The 18,146-nt window shown below is 41.3% G+C and overlaps 1 protein-coding gene across 4 annotated transcripts in view; it reads right to left on the reverse strand.

Moving 5' to 3' along the window:
* KLHL14 (kelch like family member 14) overlaps positions 1–18,146 on the reverse strand; it is a 60,928-nt gene that overhangs the window by 27,068 nt on the left and 15,714 nt on the right. For all 4 annotated transcript variants that reach the window (XM_058833218.1, XM_058833216.1, XM_058833217.1 and 1 more), the window contains exon 3: positions 16,486–16,607. In XM_058833218.1, the coding sequence (XP_058689201.1) occupies positions 16,486–16,607 (122 nt within the window). The remainder of the gene's footprint in view (positions 1–16,485; positions 16,608–18,146) is intronic.

An 18,146-nucleotide genomic window follows, 5' to 3' on the forward strand; every position in this document is an offset into this window, starting at 1 on the left:
CAGCTTAATTCTCACATTTCTTAACTCCGGAGGGCTTAGTATCACCGTCTGTCTAACACTCTTTCCGAGCTGGGTGCGAATCCCAGGTGAATCTGACAGACAGCTAACACCTCCCTGCTGCTTCAGCATCTCCGGATCACCCACGTAGGTGTCGCGGAGTCCGAAGTCTCGGAAGCCCATGGCCAGAGTTCCAGAAGCCCTCCTCCTCCTCCTCCTCTTCCTCCTGCTGCTGCCGCATTTCCCTGCCGCCGGCAGTGTGAGGCTAAGCCGCTAGATGGGGTGCGGTGTGCTCGGCTCCCCTTCCCCGGGGAGAGGCGTTTCAATCATCTTTTGGCTTCAGGTTTTGCAGCCAACCAAAAAACAAAAGAGGTGAAACGCAGCACAAAAAAAGGCATAGCCAGCTTCCTCCCAAGCAGTTAACTTCTGCTTGTTCCCCGTGTTCGGCGTGAAAGGGAAGAAATCAAACGGAGTACACAACGCCCTGGGAATGCTCGGTGCATCAATCCTGGCGGATGCTGAGCCCCCGCTGCCTGCAATGGGCACGGCAGGTGCTCAGGCTTTGGCACGGGTATCAGTCATACCTGCTTTGCCTCGTCTTGTCTCAGCTCCTCGAACCCAGACTGCGCAAGGATCAGTCAGCGATTTCTCTGGCAGTCCACACACATCTGCTTTTCTACTCCACGCGCCAGTCCCAGTGAAATATAGCAGGCACAGTTCCCGTCCCCACCAATACGCCGCCAAATCTCGCTCCCTCTCTCTCTTAATAATGATCTGGAAGCTGGGTAAAAACAACATGCTCGCTTTTAGAAAGAGCGTGCTTCCTCCTTACAGGGGTAAGGAAGAGGAAAGAGGACATGAGGAAACTGCAACACAAAAAGATAACCACAGAATTAAAGGAGGAAAAAAATCCTTTCTAAAAGAGTTAGTCCTTTCCAATGGAAAAACAGAGCTTTACTCAGTTAGTCCCAAACTATACTGTATAATGGTGGCCAGGTTATAGCTCTCTTCTCATATTCCTGAAGAGTAATCTTTTGGGGAAGGCATGATGAAGCTGAAGCATGTCTAGTCCATCCAGGAAGGAGTGAAGGGACTTGTATTTACCTGCATTTCCACTGCTGCTGAATTATGCTTTCTCTCACTCCTCCCCAACAGCTCACAAGAACAATTGTCCCTCTGAAGGCACCATCCATCCCAATAACAATGCTTATATTAAACCTGTCTATAAAATACAAGCAAACACTCCTTCCCAACATCCAGCTTCTTCCAGCTTCCCACAAAAATACCAACATCTGAGATTCCCTGCACAGTACCCTCTCATGACCTTGCCTGGCTTTGTAAGCTTCTACAGACTACTTCTCCATGGCCAAGAGAAGGAGGGCAAAAAGCTAGGATGATTTTGAAGTCAGTTTTTTTCTTTTCCTTGTATGGTATGACTGGGGAAAGTCCTCTTGCTCAGCAGAGGAAGACTACCTGAGAGCAGCTGCTGGGGATGCTGCTAACACAGAGCAGCAGTACAGGTGGGGGTAACCACATCCCCTGTTCTCCTCTTTATCCCAGCAATGGAACAACTTGAATTTTGAAGTCTGTCAAAGACAATACTGCACAGACTCATCTCCCTTGGTCTCAAAAACCACCTTGAAAGAGCCACATGCAGGGGTTACACCCAAGTGGCAGTGCAGCACTGGGATTTGGCAGGATTGCACTTTAGTTGTGAACTGGGAGAGGAGCACTGGCAGACAGATATGTGCCTGCCCAACAGTGTGTCCTGTCACATACCCTGCAGGTGAAAATTCAATTTAACTTTTGTTCCCGATGAATGTGGGCTTTCACAAAGAGAAGCAGGTATAAAAAATGTGGCAGAAAAAGAAACACAAAGGAAATAAAATGAGAAAGTGCATTTCAGCTGTTGGTTTTATAATTCATTGCAAAAATGCTGATAAAATGTGCACTGCATCACTCCTGGACATTAATGCAGACCGATCCTGCCTAAGGAGTTTGAAGTCTTTATATAAATTAATAGACAGAATATAATCCCAAGTGCAGTGCATCTGATCATATATATTAATAGAGAGACTGCTGATCCACATCTGGCTAAAATAAATGTGTTTTTACACAAATTAGGTTACCACTGATACAAACAGTTTTGGTTCATACTACAGAGCAGAAACAGATGATAAACACTTGCTTTGGTGTTGAGGAAGTCACTTCCTTGGTTGAGGAAGTCACCACTAATCAGCTGGGCTATGGTAATTGCTCCTAGGCTTTACAATTAGAAGAAGCCACTAGTTTAAACTAGCTTAAGCACTGATTACATTGTTTAAATGAGCACATTTTACCTTACATTTGTAACCACTTAGGAACACCAGTACTAGCAGGCATTGTCTCAACTGCTGAGTGCTACCTTGGGAAAAAGGAGATCAGCTGGATCTCTTGCAATCCTTTGGCCACAACAGAATTACAAAAGATCCAGACTCAATAAACTTCAACTTAAAGGTGACAAACAAACAAGAATTGCAATCACCTGCAAAATGAGCTGCTGAAAGCAACCTATTCTTTATGCCAGCGTACCCTATTTATACAATACTAAAACTCTGAAATTTTGTACTGACTGCACCTTCCCAAGAAGCAGTATGGAATATTTACTGCAGAAATAATTTTGTTAAAATTCTATTGAGCCCTTAAAGTCAGACTCTAGCCATTAAGTCTGCAAAGATGGTTCCATATAATCAGCTATAGGTAAGCTTTCAAATGGTAAGTCCTCCAATTTATTTTGTTTGCTGACATAAAGTACTTTTTGGTGTTCTGCAGTATGTGGAACATCTGAACTACTGCAAACACTTGTTTGGGACACTTGCTGAGATCCATTTCACTGAATCTTCACAAATAAATTCATTCCTATTGCAGCACCAGTGTGCATAAACATAGTTTTGATAAAAATGAACTCTAAGCAAGTCTACAAAACTTTTGTCTTCAAATCATATTACCTTGAAGGCTTGGTTATTTGTTGTCTACTCTACAGTACAAGTGCTGATAACCCAAACCATTTTCAAAAATTACAAGCCAGACCACTATATCCAAACGACTACATATGGTTGATGCCCCTTCAATTTACTTTCCTCAATTTGCTTTCAATTGACTTTTAATTTTCAACCATAAGATCAAAACCTCCCATTTGAAAACAATCAGTTGAATCACACAGCTTTGTCTTAATATACTAAATGTGCAAGATCAGAGATAAAGCTGTTGGCAACACAGCTAATGTAACTGCAGTGAGTTCCCTGAAGTAATCAGAATTAGGTACTCAGTTAGGCTATATCTGGGTGCATGACAAAGGGCAGGGTTATTGTTGTGCTCTGAGGGGACAGTCCCAGGGTAGAACTGTGAGTACCAAAATTGTTATGCTGTGGCAGAGTAATAACTGAACTAACTTCATGTTGCTGAGCTAGCCCCGGCTGGTGTGCTCCCAAATTCTCCTTTGTTTTAAAGGTCCCAGTTGGTCTAGGGCCCGAGTTCAGCAGTTACTGTGTCAGGAAAAAATGCATTAAAAAGGCATATATGAATGATCAAAAATGGGTAAATTTAATATTTCTTCCCTGTTTTTAGTGTCTGTCTTTGGGTTGCTCTACTGGATGACCACAAATCATTCATAAGTAGAATAGACATTAAATTCTTAATATATTTCACCCATATATTTCAAAGAGTGATATGAATTTGGTCCACACCATTCTCTTTGTTTACCTCTAATAGCCCAGACTCTCCTTTGCTTGTGTGGGCTTTTTTTTCCTGCTATACTTGCCTGACATTTTTCCACCAGCCTCTGGAGGCCACCCAAGAAGGATTCCAGCTGTGGACTCGTGAGCAGCTCCTGTGTCTGCCCTCATTGTCCAACCCAACCAGCCAAAGGTGGTCACTCCTCAACCCCAGCTGCACCCTCTGTAGGGCTCCTGACACCCAAAACAGATGTGTAATCATTCATTTCCCACTTTGGTGCCACTTTTGCAGCCTTGCTTTTGTGAAGAGGAAGAGGATTCCTATCCCTGGCTTTGCACCCCTGGGCTGTTCCAGCAGCCACTGAGGCCTAACCCTGCAGCAGCCTGCAAAACCTCTAAGCTTCAGGGGAAAAACACAGAGCCCTCAAGAACATTTTTTGCATACTGCTAAAAGGTAGGGACTTAGGAGAAGAGGTAAAAAAAGCATGGTATCAAGATGTAGCTTCATTCCCATTGAACAGCACTGCTTTGTACCATGAAAAGCCAGAACACTTTTCCGTTTGTTATTTTCTCTGATGACAATAAATTATTTTCCAGTATTGAAAGTTTCAAATGAAAGCCCTGAGGTGACTGCAACTACTTCAGGTGGGCACCAATGCTTTACCTGGGAGGAACCCCTTTCCATGGCAGCCTTGCCTCTCAGGAAAAGCCAGGCTGTTAAAATAAAGCTGCTGGAGTGAAGCCAAATCATGGCTTCAGGAAAACGGATGCTATGTCAGGGCTTTATTGATGTTGTAAATCTTTGCAGTTAAGAAAAATCAAATTTTCTGAGTGCTGAAGTGATCATTTCTTGGAGCAGTGTTAGAGACAGCATGGGAGCTGACAGAAGGACAGTGGCTCTAATCTTGCTGGGTGAAATATGTTCTGGCGCAGAAAACCCCTGAAACATCCTGTGCATTAACAGGACTTAAGCTGGAAGCTTGAGTATTCGATAAATCCTTACATGGGACATCTCTGCCCTGAATATGCCTCTCTTTCCTGGAGCTGAAGTTAATGGGAGCCAGTAAATGCCCAGCTGATTCCAGCAGTCATGTTTCTGCTGAATAAAACAAAGTTTAAACGAGCTTGTGCAGACATTAGTGGTAATGCAGCTGGGAGACAAGGGCTGCATGGGGACTAGCCAGAAGGCTGGGATTTGGACACCACAGATCATCCAGCTCTGTGCTACTGGCTGCCATGGTACTTAAAATAATTGCAGTCCTCTGGAGAGAGTATATAGATAAACTCTGTCCTGTGTTAATGCACCATCATATAGAGTTGTTTACAGGCACTACTTAGTAAAGTACTTAAGCATGTATTTAAACAGGCTGCTGAACATCAGTGTGATTAATACTTTGCTGAATTAGAGATATAATATGAATACATTTTTCTGCTGTTGCAGTTTTTCATTATATACACTTATAAACTGGACATAAAGATTTTCTTTCAGTTTTGCATCCAGCAAATGAGTTAATTTGGGAGTCAAATTCTGCCTTAGTTATGCCTGCACAATGCCTTTCATATGCATGAGGGCAGAAAACTTCTTTTTAATTGGACTTATTTTTTGTTAGTCTATAATCAAGGAAAAAAACCAATCTGGTTTTGCTTTATGATCCTGCAGGTCTTTGACATTACTTTCATGTCATTTCAATCAGGAAAATATATTTTACATATGGTGTGTATGCTGTTTGAGGCCATGCACACACAGCAGCTGCAGTTCTTGACCAGCAAGCAAGCAGCTGCTGTTGAGTACAGACTGGAGCCACACACTTTGTTATTCTGCATGTAAAACTGGGGGGGGGAGGGAGGAGAAGAGAAGAAACATGGCTCTTACATCACTCATCATGGTAATTCTATTTAAATATATTTTAATGATTTCTAACAACATAATTTACCAAGCCTCCCCACCTCAAAGTGATGCAAGCACATCTCTCAATTTTTCCTTTGCAGCTTAGCCTAGGAGGAACATTTACGATCTAGTAAGTTTTGGAGTCAAACCTTTTTCTCAATCCATATCTATATTTAAAATAATCAGAACTCAAAGCATGGGCCTACTCATATACATTAATGTCATCACTGCAGAACCCTCACTTGCATTTACTCGCAGTTTCTGTTCACAAGGAAACAAGCTTGATTTAATAGTTTTAGCCACAGCCATCTCAAGAGTTGAAGACTTCCCCCACCCCAAATTAAAGCTAAATTGTGTGCACTAAATACATTATCTACTTGTAATAAAATGGGAGTATTTAAAACGATTCAGTCACAGATAATTTGTTGCTGCAAACGATGGGTTCGTATCAGCCACTGTCCGCTCTGAGTGTTTGCTGAGCCCAGGGAACGCTTGGGTAGGCTTACCCACTTCATGGAAAACAGCTGCTTGCACTGTGGAAAAGATTCCTATTCCCTTTCATGGGCTTAAGGATCCTGAGTGGGACCTCTCACACCAAACAGCTGGGGTGCTGGGCTTGCTCACCCACCTAAGGCCTCACATGCAGGTTAGTCTAGGGCACCGCAGCAGGAAACCAGCCACCATTCCATGCAAAAACACAGCCCTGTTTATTTCACACTCAGCCCCCAAAAAGCCATCAGAGTAGTTGTCCAGAACAGCTCTGGAGGGACTCAGAGGCACGCCTTTTCCTTCAGCCTGGGGGTTATCTATTCACAAGCAGAGGCAGCACAGCTGTGGGGCAAGGAAGGACAGCTCATACCATAGCTGCCTTGGTTGCTCCTGCCTGGCAAATACCAGAAGAGATCACTTGTCTAGACTGATGGGAAGGCATATGTTAAAGCAATTAATTAATTTGCCCTAAAAGATTGAGGCCAAGCCAGGATTTGTCCCTTTCCCAGTGCTCAGGCTGATCATAAGCAATGGGACTTCCACCATTTCCCATGGGAGATTATTCCACAACCTAATAGATCTCAATGTCAGGAAGTTTTTTCCTGATATTCAGCCATAATTCATATCCATGAATTATGAGCTACTGTCGACATCACATCCATTGAGGCATTCCCAGAGCCTGCTTCATTTAAAATTATATGCTCTAGTTATGCAGGGTTTCTGTGTACTAGGGCAAAATGCTTTTTCTGCAGGTTAATTCATTACTATTCAATTTGTTAACACTTTTTTCCTCGGTGTGAACTGTCATTCTGCAGTTGCATACCCTGTATAGCACAATCCCCATTTGGGAGTAGAATCACAATATATAAATATGACAAAACAACATACCAAAACCCATCCTGTAAAGACATATTAGTCTGTTCCTGCAGATACTCCAGCATTCAGTTAAATCAAAGCAGTAGCTCATACAACACCTGGTATGAGACAGAAAGCTTAGAAAAAACCCTTCTCAAGTATGTAATAAATTTTATTTCTGTCTTAAACAGAGGGAAGGTAGGGGAGTAGGGGGGGGGCAGTAGGGAAGGGGAAAGGGATGGGGAAGGGAGAAAGGAACTTAAGCTGTGAGAAAATAGAGGAAAACTGAAAAGAGAATTACTTCCTATAAACAATGAGCCTCTACAACACAGTAAGAACATACAACAGCAAATAAAGTCGAGGATGCAAAATGTTCACTTCTTACCACTAAAGCATTTAGAAAAATGGAGAAAGCTAAGGCAGGCTTCAGAAATCTGTATTGAAAATAATTGTGTACAAAACACTTCTGAGAAGGAAACTGCCTTTTAAGAACATTTGAGAGGAGAAAGTTCATAAAATGTACCAATTTCTCAAAGAAATCGGAGGATTTCAATGAGAGTTTTTTATTAGTACATTTTACCCAGCTAGCAGTGTTCTGCCATCCTGTTTGCAACCCATTTTACATAAATGCCACATTAGCCACTGGAAAAGGGAATGCTTTCCAAAGTAAGAAACTAGAAACACACCTGAGTTCATTTTCATTGCCATACGTGCCTAGCTCCCATTAATGCTACATAAATCCCAGAGCAAGTACCTAAGAAGAAACACACAAATTTTACCTGGAATCATCTGAAAAACAGAAAGCAATATTTGCAAGGTGCACTGAATTTGCACAGTGACATATAATTTTATGTTAAAGTTATTCCACATGGTTGATTTTTTTAGAGACAGTGGCCAAACAGTATTGAGGGACCGACGCAAACAGGTGTGGCGAGGACATTTTGGCAATGAAGAAATTATGCGACTTTATTGAAATCTGTATCTAGCCAGGTGGGACTCTTGCTTTGGACAGAAGACAGGACAACAGAGCTCCCAGTTCCTAGTGGGTCACGTGTGTACACACAGCAGACAGGCAATGCCCATAGGCTGAGATGGACTCAAAAAGTTGCAGAGCCTCTGGGGTGGCATTAAGCCCAGGTATCTACATTCTGCTGATCACCTGGTCTAGTCATAGCAACTTGGCATTTGTAGCTAGGCAGTTTCTGGTTTGCAGTTAGCATTGCAAAGTTTGACAAAACTTTCTTTGGTGGAGCTGTGAAATACCCCTTGGGACATACATAAAGAATTCACAAGCTGGAAAATAGTGCTCTAATTGCGACCCTCTTCCACAAGAGATGTTGAGAAGAGAAGGGATATTCTGATGTGACTATGGTTTTGAAAAAACATTTGAATTTTTTTTTTTTCCCATTTTGCTTTGGAACTAAGCAGTAGAAGTTGCTGCAAAACGGAACTGTCGTCCTGAAGCCATCTGTAAAGATACGTAACTCAAGTTGAAAGATGACTTGGAAAAGAGTAAGCTCTGTGATCTAGGAGGAAGGCTTTGAGTCAAAGGTTCTGATGCCCTTGCAAGGATGTAGCAAGGAGTGACATCTCCAGGAGCCAGCTCTTTTCTTTGTAAGATGCCCCCACAGCAGCCTGACATCAGCTGTGAAAATGGCAACAATCATGGGGTAACTCATCTTTATTACACCTGCTGCCTTCTTGCTCAGCTCTCCACTTCCTCAGTGCCCTGCCTGAGGAAGGGTCACTCCTCAGTGGTTTGGAAGGGGCTTGTGCCCTGTTCTCTCATCCCACTCAGGTTTTGAACCACAAAAGGTCTCCTGGCTGAGCACACTATTCCTGGCTGGGAACAGGACATTTGGGTAACACTTCTGGACTCTCCCTGGAGGTAACTTTGCCAATGACGTTTTTGAGGAGGAAGATGAGTAGGTAGATTCAGGGATCTTTGTGTATGAAAGAGGAAATGAACAGCCTGGTTTCCACAGGGGAGGGTGTTCACAAGTTCATAACGAAAGACAGAGTAGCCAAAAGAAGCTGAAAGACTGTTGAGAGCCTTAGCACAAACATACTGAATGCATTGAAAAGAGTTGTTTCAAAGATACACCACAGCAAGATGTGTAGGGACTGGGAGCACAAGAATAGAAAGCTGTTCAGAATTTTCAACACACCACTTTTATGAGTAAGGCACAGGGAAAAGAAGAAACAATAAAGTAACATTTGTGTAAACGGAGAAGCTGACATTGTAATCAAAAACAAAAATGTGCACAAAGAGAGCTGACATTTCTTGAAAGTTATCTCAAATGGCAGTGCAGAAGAAAATAATATTTAACACATAAATAAAGCAATCATTGTGAGAACCTGTTACATTTTCACCCGCTACATTTTACTCATTCTCAGATTTCTGTCTTGCTCTTCGATACGCAGGCGTGCGCCATTAATGGCACTTGCACAGTTGAACTCCCACGCATCATCCTCAGAATGGGAGTTGTGGTTAACCTCTGCTATGTCACATGTAAAAAAATACTCCTCACTGTATTTCTGTTTCCCACTTCTATATTCTTACTTCCCTGTAGGTGTAAAACCTGTGGCTTATTGGCAGTGTGTATGACCACCTTGAATTAATCTCCTAAATCCAGGCTTAGAGCTGGATAGTCATACCAAACAGCCAAGTTTTCTGTGTGTGAATCTTTCTTCCTTTGTGACTGTATTTTCCTGCTTCTGAACCTTTCAAAAGGGTCTAAGTGTAAGGATGAAAAATATAGATGCAATTTATGTTCAAAATTAGCTTTCAGTGCAATCCATGTGTTTCTTTAAGGAAGATACATAGAAGCATGTGCATATGTGTATATGTACAACTTCTACATACATCTACCACATTTATTAAACCTGTCTAGTGGGTAATATAAAGACTACTGGCTTAGCAATATGCTAATGCTTGCTCAAGCTTTTCAATGCGGTGCTGAAACCATCCTTGACACAGCACTGAAGCAGAAGCTGCAGCATCCCCAACTGCTGGATAAATGGAGTAAGAGAGATGAAATTTATCAGGGCTGCCAAGAAGTGCTCATCAAGACACATTTTTTGACTAACAAAAGTGTGCACTATTCTCACAAGTACAAAAAAAAAAAAAAAAAAAAGAGTGGGAGGAAGAAATTAGAAAAAGCATTTATCAAGACAACTTGTCCATCTGATTCCATACATTTTTTGCAAACATCACTTCTTTATTCAGTTACTAATTGTTTTGGGGTAAATTGAAGGAGGAAGCCTTTGCTTCTAATACACTATCATTCCTCAAAAAAGTAAAAGCTTTACAGAGGATGAATGTATTTACTTGAAAGATACCACATTTCCAAAGGCACAACGTGTGCTAGGCATCTACTAGTACTCAAGCTGACACTTCAGCCTTTGAAAATTTCTTCCAAGAACCTCTGATGTGAGCTATAATCATACTGTTTGTCTTATAAGTAGCCAACCTGGAAAATAGAAAATTGGATAAAACACTCCAACACATGAAGGATTGAGAAGTTCTCAGACTCCAAAGACATTTCAGAAAAAGAGGAACATGAGTTTTGTTATTAATATGGTCAGGAAAGACAGAGTATCATCCAGTATAGGAAAGGCTGATACAACTGAGCACCATAGAACTGCCAAAGTAAACATGGAAGAAAGAAATATAACCTATTCCTGCAGAAACAATGCAGACTGGGGACTGGAGTGACCCGGGTTCTCTGATGCTGACATTGAAGTAAATGATTCTTCCTTTTACTTGACTTCCCTTTGGATAAAGTACATAAATAATGATGTTCAAAGGGTTTCGAGAACCATGAGGATGCCTAAATGTTGGCTGACATGCAAAAATGTTGTTACTGAAGATGGAGGTCTGCTGTACTGTCACAGAACATATTCAAGGGAAACTTTTTAAAAAGTCAAAATGACAGAAATAATATGTTGTACTCAGACCAGACTACCTGCAGGGGACTGCTTCATGTAAAAATGAAAGCACAGCCAACCTGGGGAAGGAAGGAAGGAAAAGGTGGACTGCCTTTATCAGAGTATCAAGGATGGAAAGGTTTCTGGCTCCTCATTATGGTCAGGGAATCAGTTGAAGATGACAACTCTTTAACACTGTGTGATTGATGCTGGCAGGAAGTAGAGGGACTGAGAAGGAAATCAAAGTGCCTGTTTCACTGTTTGTCTTTACACATTGACCAAACACAGCTGACTTAAATATATCTAGCAAAGGGCAGGAAGGCCAAGACAAACAGAAAAAAAAGACTAAGGGATAACCAGGAGAAGAAGAAACCTGAAAAGAGATGATGGTCATCCTGACTAAATTCTCAGTCTGGCAACTTTCTGGACATTTCCCTATCTTTACCAAAAAAATATGAGACAGTTCTCAGTGGACAATGATGTTGGCTTTTATGCTGGATTAAAATCCAAACCTAGTGCAATCCCTAAGCATGAATGCATTATGGCCCATAGGTGTATTTGCCATTATTGTGACATTCACTGAATTCTCTGTGGTTCACCCAGCTGATGTGGTGAACTAGGGAGGTTAAGCAATGTTACAACTAACATCTTATTGAAAAGCAAAGTACTGATATGAAAAGACTATCTGCTGCAGCTGCAGCTTCACGTGGATAGAACACGCCATGTAAGAGTTCAGTAATGCTTCCAACATTTTACCTTTTGTGCTTCAAAGAAAAGGGAATTTTAGACTGAAGCAGGGAATTGCTGTATATCTAGAAACCTGTAAGACACAATTTCTCTTCTAGTCATCGCTTCTAATCAGACAGATGGATAAATTGCTATAGGAAAAAAAAAACCCACAAAAAAACCTCACCTAAAACAATGACTGCATCATTTTTATTTATTTCTTGCATTCTCTGTTCACATAGCAAGAAATTTAATTCCAGTTAGATCATTCTCTTCTGATACTTTTTTCTTTCATTTAATATATTTTTAAATGCTTAGAAGCATTATGACAGAAATGCATGTATTTTTTTGCCCTGGTTTATACCCATCATCCTTACCATTACAACAAGACAAAAGCATTAAAGTAAAATTAATCATGTCAAAAGATTTTAGCAAAAAACAAGGGAGACCATGCATAAAGCATCGCTTTGTCTAGTGTGAAGTCACGCTCTGATTAAAAACATATAATGAAAGTGAAAGTAATACATCATTGCCTTAGCAGTAGGGTTTTTGGGGAAGCTATGCAATTCTGAACACAAAAAAATCTTTATAGGCTCTGGATTTTGCAATTATTATGGAATAATTCTAACAAACAAAACATTGTTTCACTTCCTTAAAGTTTAATTAATCTTAAACGTTGCAGTGAAAACAACCAACCAAAGGAGTTCTAGAATTAAACACAGACTCCTGGCAGGACCTTAACTGGTAATTAAAACCCAAGCAGCAGTGGCTGGTTCTGAGCAGTGAGGCATGAGGTGGTGACACAGAGACCACCCCCCCCCCCCCCGCCACTGCCCCATATCCAGTAAGTAGTTATGAAGACTACAAAATATCATGGAATAATGAAAACCCATTAACAGAGCAGAACTTTTGCTGTTACTGAGGACTGTCACACACCCATCAGCTGCTCCATTTCTGTCACTGGGCAATAGTAGCCTGTTGCTGCTCCATGACCTATGTAGTACCCAGTTAAAAAGTGAACTGGTGTTTGTGCACACATAGGCAAGCCTGAAAAGAAACTGCAGTGAAGATATTTGCTGTACTTTGCCATAAAGTCTCGACTTGGCTCAGGCACAATTGTGCAGTAAGTGTTTCAAATTAAACACCAACATGCACATTATGATGTGCACAATATTATTTATAATCTCAGATTAGGATTGTGCCCATATCAAGAAAAATTAGGTGGTAAAAAATGTTCGTAAAATGCCACTTACTTATTCCTTTTTTTTCCCTCTTTATTCTCCTTCTATGTTGTCAACATATAAACAATAACTCTCTGAGAAATACCAGATAGGAAAAATACACAGTAATACTAGACTGTGAAAAATCTACCGATCCCCTGAGCCATAGCATTCTTGCCTATAGATGATGACATTAAAAAATTGGAAATGGGTGCATGCTTCCCCTCCTCTCCTGGGTCTATGAACAAGGCAAGTTGTTTTCCTGATACCTTTCGAATTACTCCCATTAGTACTGATGCATTTGGTGCTTTGGCTATCCAGGCAGAGAGAGGTGGGCAGGATCCCCTGCCAATAGATCTAGTCTTGTCTAGGGAACAAAATGAGATTGCTCCTCTGCTGAGCTGTCATACTCGACAGCTCGTGCTGTTCCACCTGCACCCATCCTCGCAGCTCCAACTGCAGTGCCATGGAGTCAGTAGTTCCTGATGGTTGATCTTCTCCTGTTCCTTATGCATCACACAAGGCAGGACACAGAGCCCTAAGCAACTGAGTGCTGAGAAGTGAGACACTCTCCGTGCTGAGAAGGAAAAAGGAAACAGACAAGCAGGTCCCTCTCAAATGAGTCTGTAAACCCTGCTGGGGCTCCTCTCAGTGGAGAGTGACAAGAAGAGATTCAGGCTCCTCTCATCTATCTCCTCCTTGATGGCCCTGCCACTGCAGCCAGGATTGAGTGTTCGCTCCTTTCCCACCATCCCTATCCCCAAATGCCACTGGCACAGAGAGCAGAAAACAAGGAATGTAAATGGGTTTGGAGGAAGGGAGGGGGAATTTCTGTGCACACTTACATTGGATCAGTAAGCCCCTAAGCGCAGAATGTGGCATTTTGTTGGTGTGTGGGGGAGCCTATTGGCAGCCAGAAGGTTAAAGAAAAAACTTTGTAACAGAAGGAAATCAAACACACCTAAGGCGATAATAAAATAGAACATTTTGAAATACCAGACTACAGGAACTGAAATTCTTCCCATCACAGAACCTCATGAGCAGGACGTACCTTTTGCTCTGTCCCTATTCACTAAGGAGCAAACCCCTCATCTGCACTGACAAAATGAGAATGAACCGCAACATCAGGACTGAAAGCACTATCTAAATAAGTGGGGAAAAAAAAACCAACAGAAAAAAATTCTTCTGCCTTTGCTGCTGATTGAATATCTCTGATAAGACAACAGTGGATTGAGAGAGATAAAAGAATAAAGAAAGAAAACTCCTTACTAAATTGCAAAAAAGTACATGACAAATAAAGATAGAACTATGTCCTTAAATTCATTCCCCCTAAATGTCATAGTATGTTGAAACCACACCATAGCTGCACTGAACTACCACTATGTTGTAGGCTTGTACAGTCTCTTGTCTTCCTAAAACTTTTCAGTTACAGTTCTTCAAGTCCCTGCACTCCTATGCTGTAGTTCTTCAATGTTTCACAAAAAGGACTGAAGATCTACTTGGACTTATCTTCCATTCTCTCTTAAGTTAGAAAAACAAGGGGATACTTGAAACTCTTATTTCACCTGTTTTTGTTTGTTGTTTTTTTTAATAGTTATTGCTAACATTTTGTGAGTAGTAAAATATTTTCTAAGAAATAATGCCTGTTAACATTTTGTCCTTTTCAGTGTGAAAAGACAGGCATTCTCCTCTGTGTTCTTCAAACTTTCGCCCAGGCCAAGAGGGCATCCTTTTCTGGCAGGATTTGCAAGAACAGGATTACTCATGTCAAGAGAGGGCTGTGCATTTGACAGCTGTTGTCTCAGCCAGCACTGAGACAGATCCTGGGACCTTCAGGACTTCCAGTGCTGAGCAGCAAGCGCTTGAACCTGAGCTGGCCAGGGCTGTAACAGATGCCTTGTTTTTAACCGCAGCATGGAATGTTTCGTGAACTGACATAACGGAAAGAGAACTTTTCTTCCCTGTTTCTAAAAGCAACACAGGAAAGACTACATTCTCTACATAAAATTATTCTGAAACATCTCTCAACACCACCATAGACAGTGTTACTCCAACACTAGAGATGGACATTTAACCAGAGCATTAAGGTATTCGGCCTCTGAGTAATTTCCCACAGTCTTGGAGACTGCAAGGCAATGTAAATAACCAAGAGCTGAGTAAATTCCATTCTTACAAATTCTGACAATCTACAGCTAGTTAGGATTCAGAAAAAAGCTTTTTACTTTAATTCAGTTGAGAGTTCAGATCTTGAAGCAAGAGATCCATTTCTCCTGCCTCTCCTGTTGAGCCACTGGATTAGACACAGCAAATGAAAAAAACACCTGGACAGTTCTGCCTTAGGCAGTATCATTGATTTTTCACTGACTTACCATCTTCAAAATTTTCTTAGAAGTAGTGTACAGAGGCGAGTATCGTAACTCATTACTCTGAAAAATGTGAAGCATAATATATTCCCTAGCACAGACGCTGTAAACTTTTATAATGTACACTTCATACAACCTTTTGTAATTGTCATTCCTACACAACACCCTCAACTATTAGTCCAGGTCATCTATACCTAAACAGTCTTTACGTGACACCACTTTGTGAAAGGCTCCTAAATCTTCCATGGGAAAAATACCAATCTGCAAGGGCATTATTTCAAGTCCTGCATCATAGCAATTTTAATTTTTTTTTCATCCTAACCTGTGCATGTGGATTAATGTGGATGTATGCCATTACAGGGCTTTGGATAAGGGAAAAGAACAAAATCCTGTAAAATGTATTTTACTGGGGGGGGGGGGGGAAGAAAAAAAAGCAGGTCTAATAGGAAATCCAGGTTTTACCAGTTGTCCAGTTTTAGAAGTATGGTTTTGATTTATGGATCAAAATTGCTCATTTATTATTTTATCTATACTGCTTTGGGCAATTTTGACAGTTAAAATTTAGTTTTATTGACCAATGCAGCCAGTTTAGCCACAAGGGGACTAATGCACACACAGCCTGCTGCACTCAAGAAGCTATGATTTGATTCCATGACCAAGTCAGACTGGGAATCACAACCAACATAACAATAAGTTCCAAATCTCGATGCTCGAGGCAAAATACTTACTCTAAAACCAATCCACTATTAAAAGAAGGTGGGAAAGAATTTTGAGATAGCAGCCTCCATGCACTGTTTATTGTAGCTGATATATTCCACCAATGCTTCTGTCAGCAATGGACGCAGGGTAGTACAGAGGAAACCTTTCTTTAATGATTGTGGACAACAGATAAAGCTGGAAGAAGGAAATGAAAATGCAAAAGAGAATCAAAGGTGTGCTCTAGTACTGTGCCTTACCAGGGATCTGACTCTTGAAAAAAATGTATTGAAAAAACTGCCTTTTTTTTCCTAAACAAGATTTTATTCATATATACATAAATATGCATGGGTTCATGTTGCAGCTTGAAAGACTTACAAGTTTACTTAAAAAAAAAAACTTACTGGAATGATTTTAAGCCAATGTTAATTTAGGCCTATCCTATTATAAAATTAGCATCTTCTGCAATCTCAATTTATTGCTCCATTGTGAAGCCCCTTGTGATACATAAACAAATCTCTGAAGAGAAACAAATCAATAAAGAGTCTAATTTGATTAACCATGTTTTTAAATTCATCAAGACAACTGTACAAAAATAAACCACTTACTTGTCAGTATTTTCCACGTCTTCTTTTCATCATCATAATACTGAACCAAATTGCTGGGTAGCCGGTCAGGTCCGGGAGGCAATCCTCCAACCAATAACAGCATTTTCTTATTGGAACGAATTCTTCACCCAAAACAAGAGGAAAGATGAACAACCACATTACTGAGGAGTATTTTTAGTGGCAACAAAATCATAACCATCAAAAGAATGTTCACTGCTTGCAGTTTCCTATTTCATTTTTTTGTGTTTCTTTTCCCAATCATGTCTCAACAATTTCTTGAACCAAGCAGAAAAATGATCAGAAAAGCTGCATATCTCTCTACTCGTGGAATAATAAGCTTCCTTTATGCAATTTGTTAGAGGTTCATTCTAGAACGACCTTTTTCTTATATTATCCCTTTAAATCATCACTCTTTACAGCTGAATACACATGAAATGCTCTGGAGTTGTACTAAGGTTAAGCATTAAAGTTGCATGTCAAAAATCGTATTAGTCAAAATCATTATTATAAGCCATTCTACACTCAAAGAACCTTGAAAAAATTAAGGTTATGCAGAGAGTTTGTGAGCCAACTCTTTAATCACACACTGAACTTCAGATATATAGTTTAGTACAATTAGCAGCACTGGGCTAATGGTTATGGGTTAAATGCTACTTACAAGCACTTTTGTTTGTTTAATTTAGTCCAGACTCTTGCTTTCATTCTCCCCCCCCGGCTCTCCCCCTCGTCTTCGCTCTCCCCCTGTGCACCACTGGCTATAGCAACACCAATTGGTAAAAATGAGACTGTGATGTTGTTGTGAGCCTCCCCAGAGTGGAGCCCTGCCAATGCTTGCCACTGATCCAGCGGCATGAACCTGCTCAACTGTGCAAAGTCACTCTAATTCCCTCCCTCTGTTTTTCTACCTTCTCCCCCAGGGGGCAACCACTGAAAGGAGTGACTACCCACCCATCAAGAGCTGGCAATTCGCTGCTATTAACCGTGACCGTGATTCCCAATCTGCCTGGCAGTTCTTAAGAACAGGACTGCAATGTCTCATCTGCAGTAAAAGTGGTTATCTGCACCCTGGCCTCCAATGCCCCACCTGATGAACGTACAATTTCTCTGCAGCATTAAGGGATTTAACACAATTGTAAGTGAAAACTGGAGGGGAGGCCCAGACCCCCAGATGAGCCCTGGATGCTTTAATAGTCACTTTGCATATAATTGAACTCCCACCGGTTATACTTAGCTTGGGTGAGATAACACTGAAATAAAGGTCTAGGCTCAAAATGTTCCTGTTAGGTAGGAAGGTGACGTAGCCTGGAACACATCCATCCATATGAATGACTCTGCAGCGGGACCTTGCATTTGACAGAACACACCCTTGTCAAACACCATTTTTCCAGGCATGACAACACCCGGGTAGCACTCTGTGTCAGCCTGCAGCAAACACCCCGGCCACAAAAGGCACAGAGCACCAAGAACCAAAGCCTAACACCAGAGATGCTCTTGGCGGGGTCAAAGCACCACCCAGGAGCTCCAACCTCAGCAGTGCACTCTAGCAGTGGGAGCTTTACGACTGAGGCACACTCATGGCTTCACTCCAGCTGCTACCTAGAATGTGTGTTGGTGATTTACAATCTGTATGATTTGCATTTGTAGCAGGACTGCATTTTTTG

Source organism: Poecile atricapillus, chromosome 2, assembly GCF_030490865.1.
Source record: "Poecile atricapillus isolate bPoeAtr1 chromosome 2, bPoeAtr1.hap1, whole genome shotgun sequence".
In the NCBI taxonomy this organism is placed as follows: Eukaryota; Metazoa; Chordata; class Aves; order Passeriformes; family Paridae; genus Poecile; species Poecile atricapillus.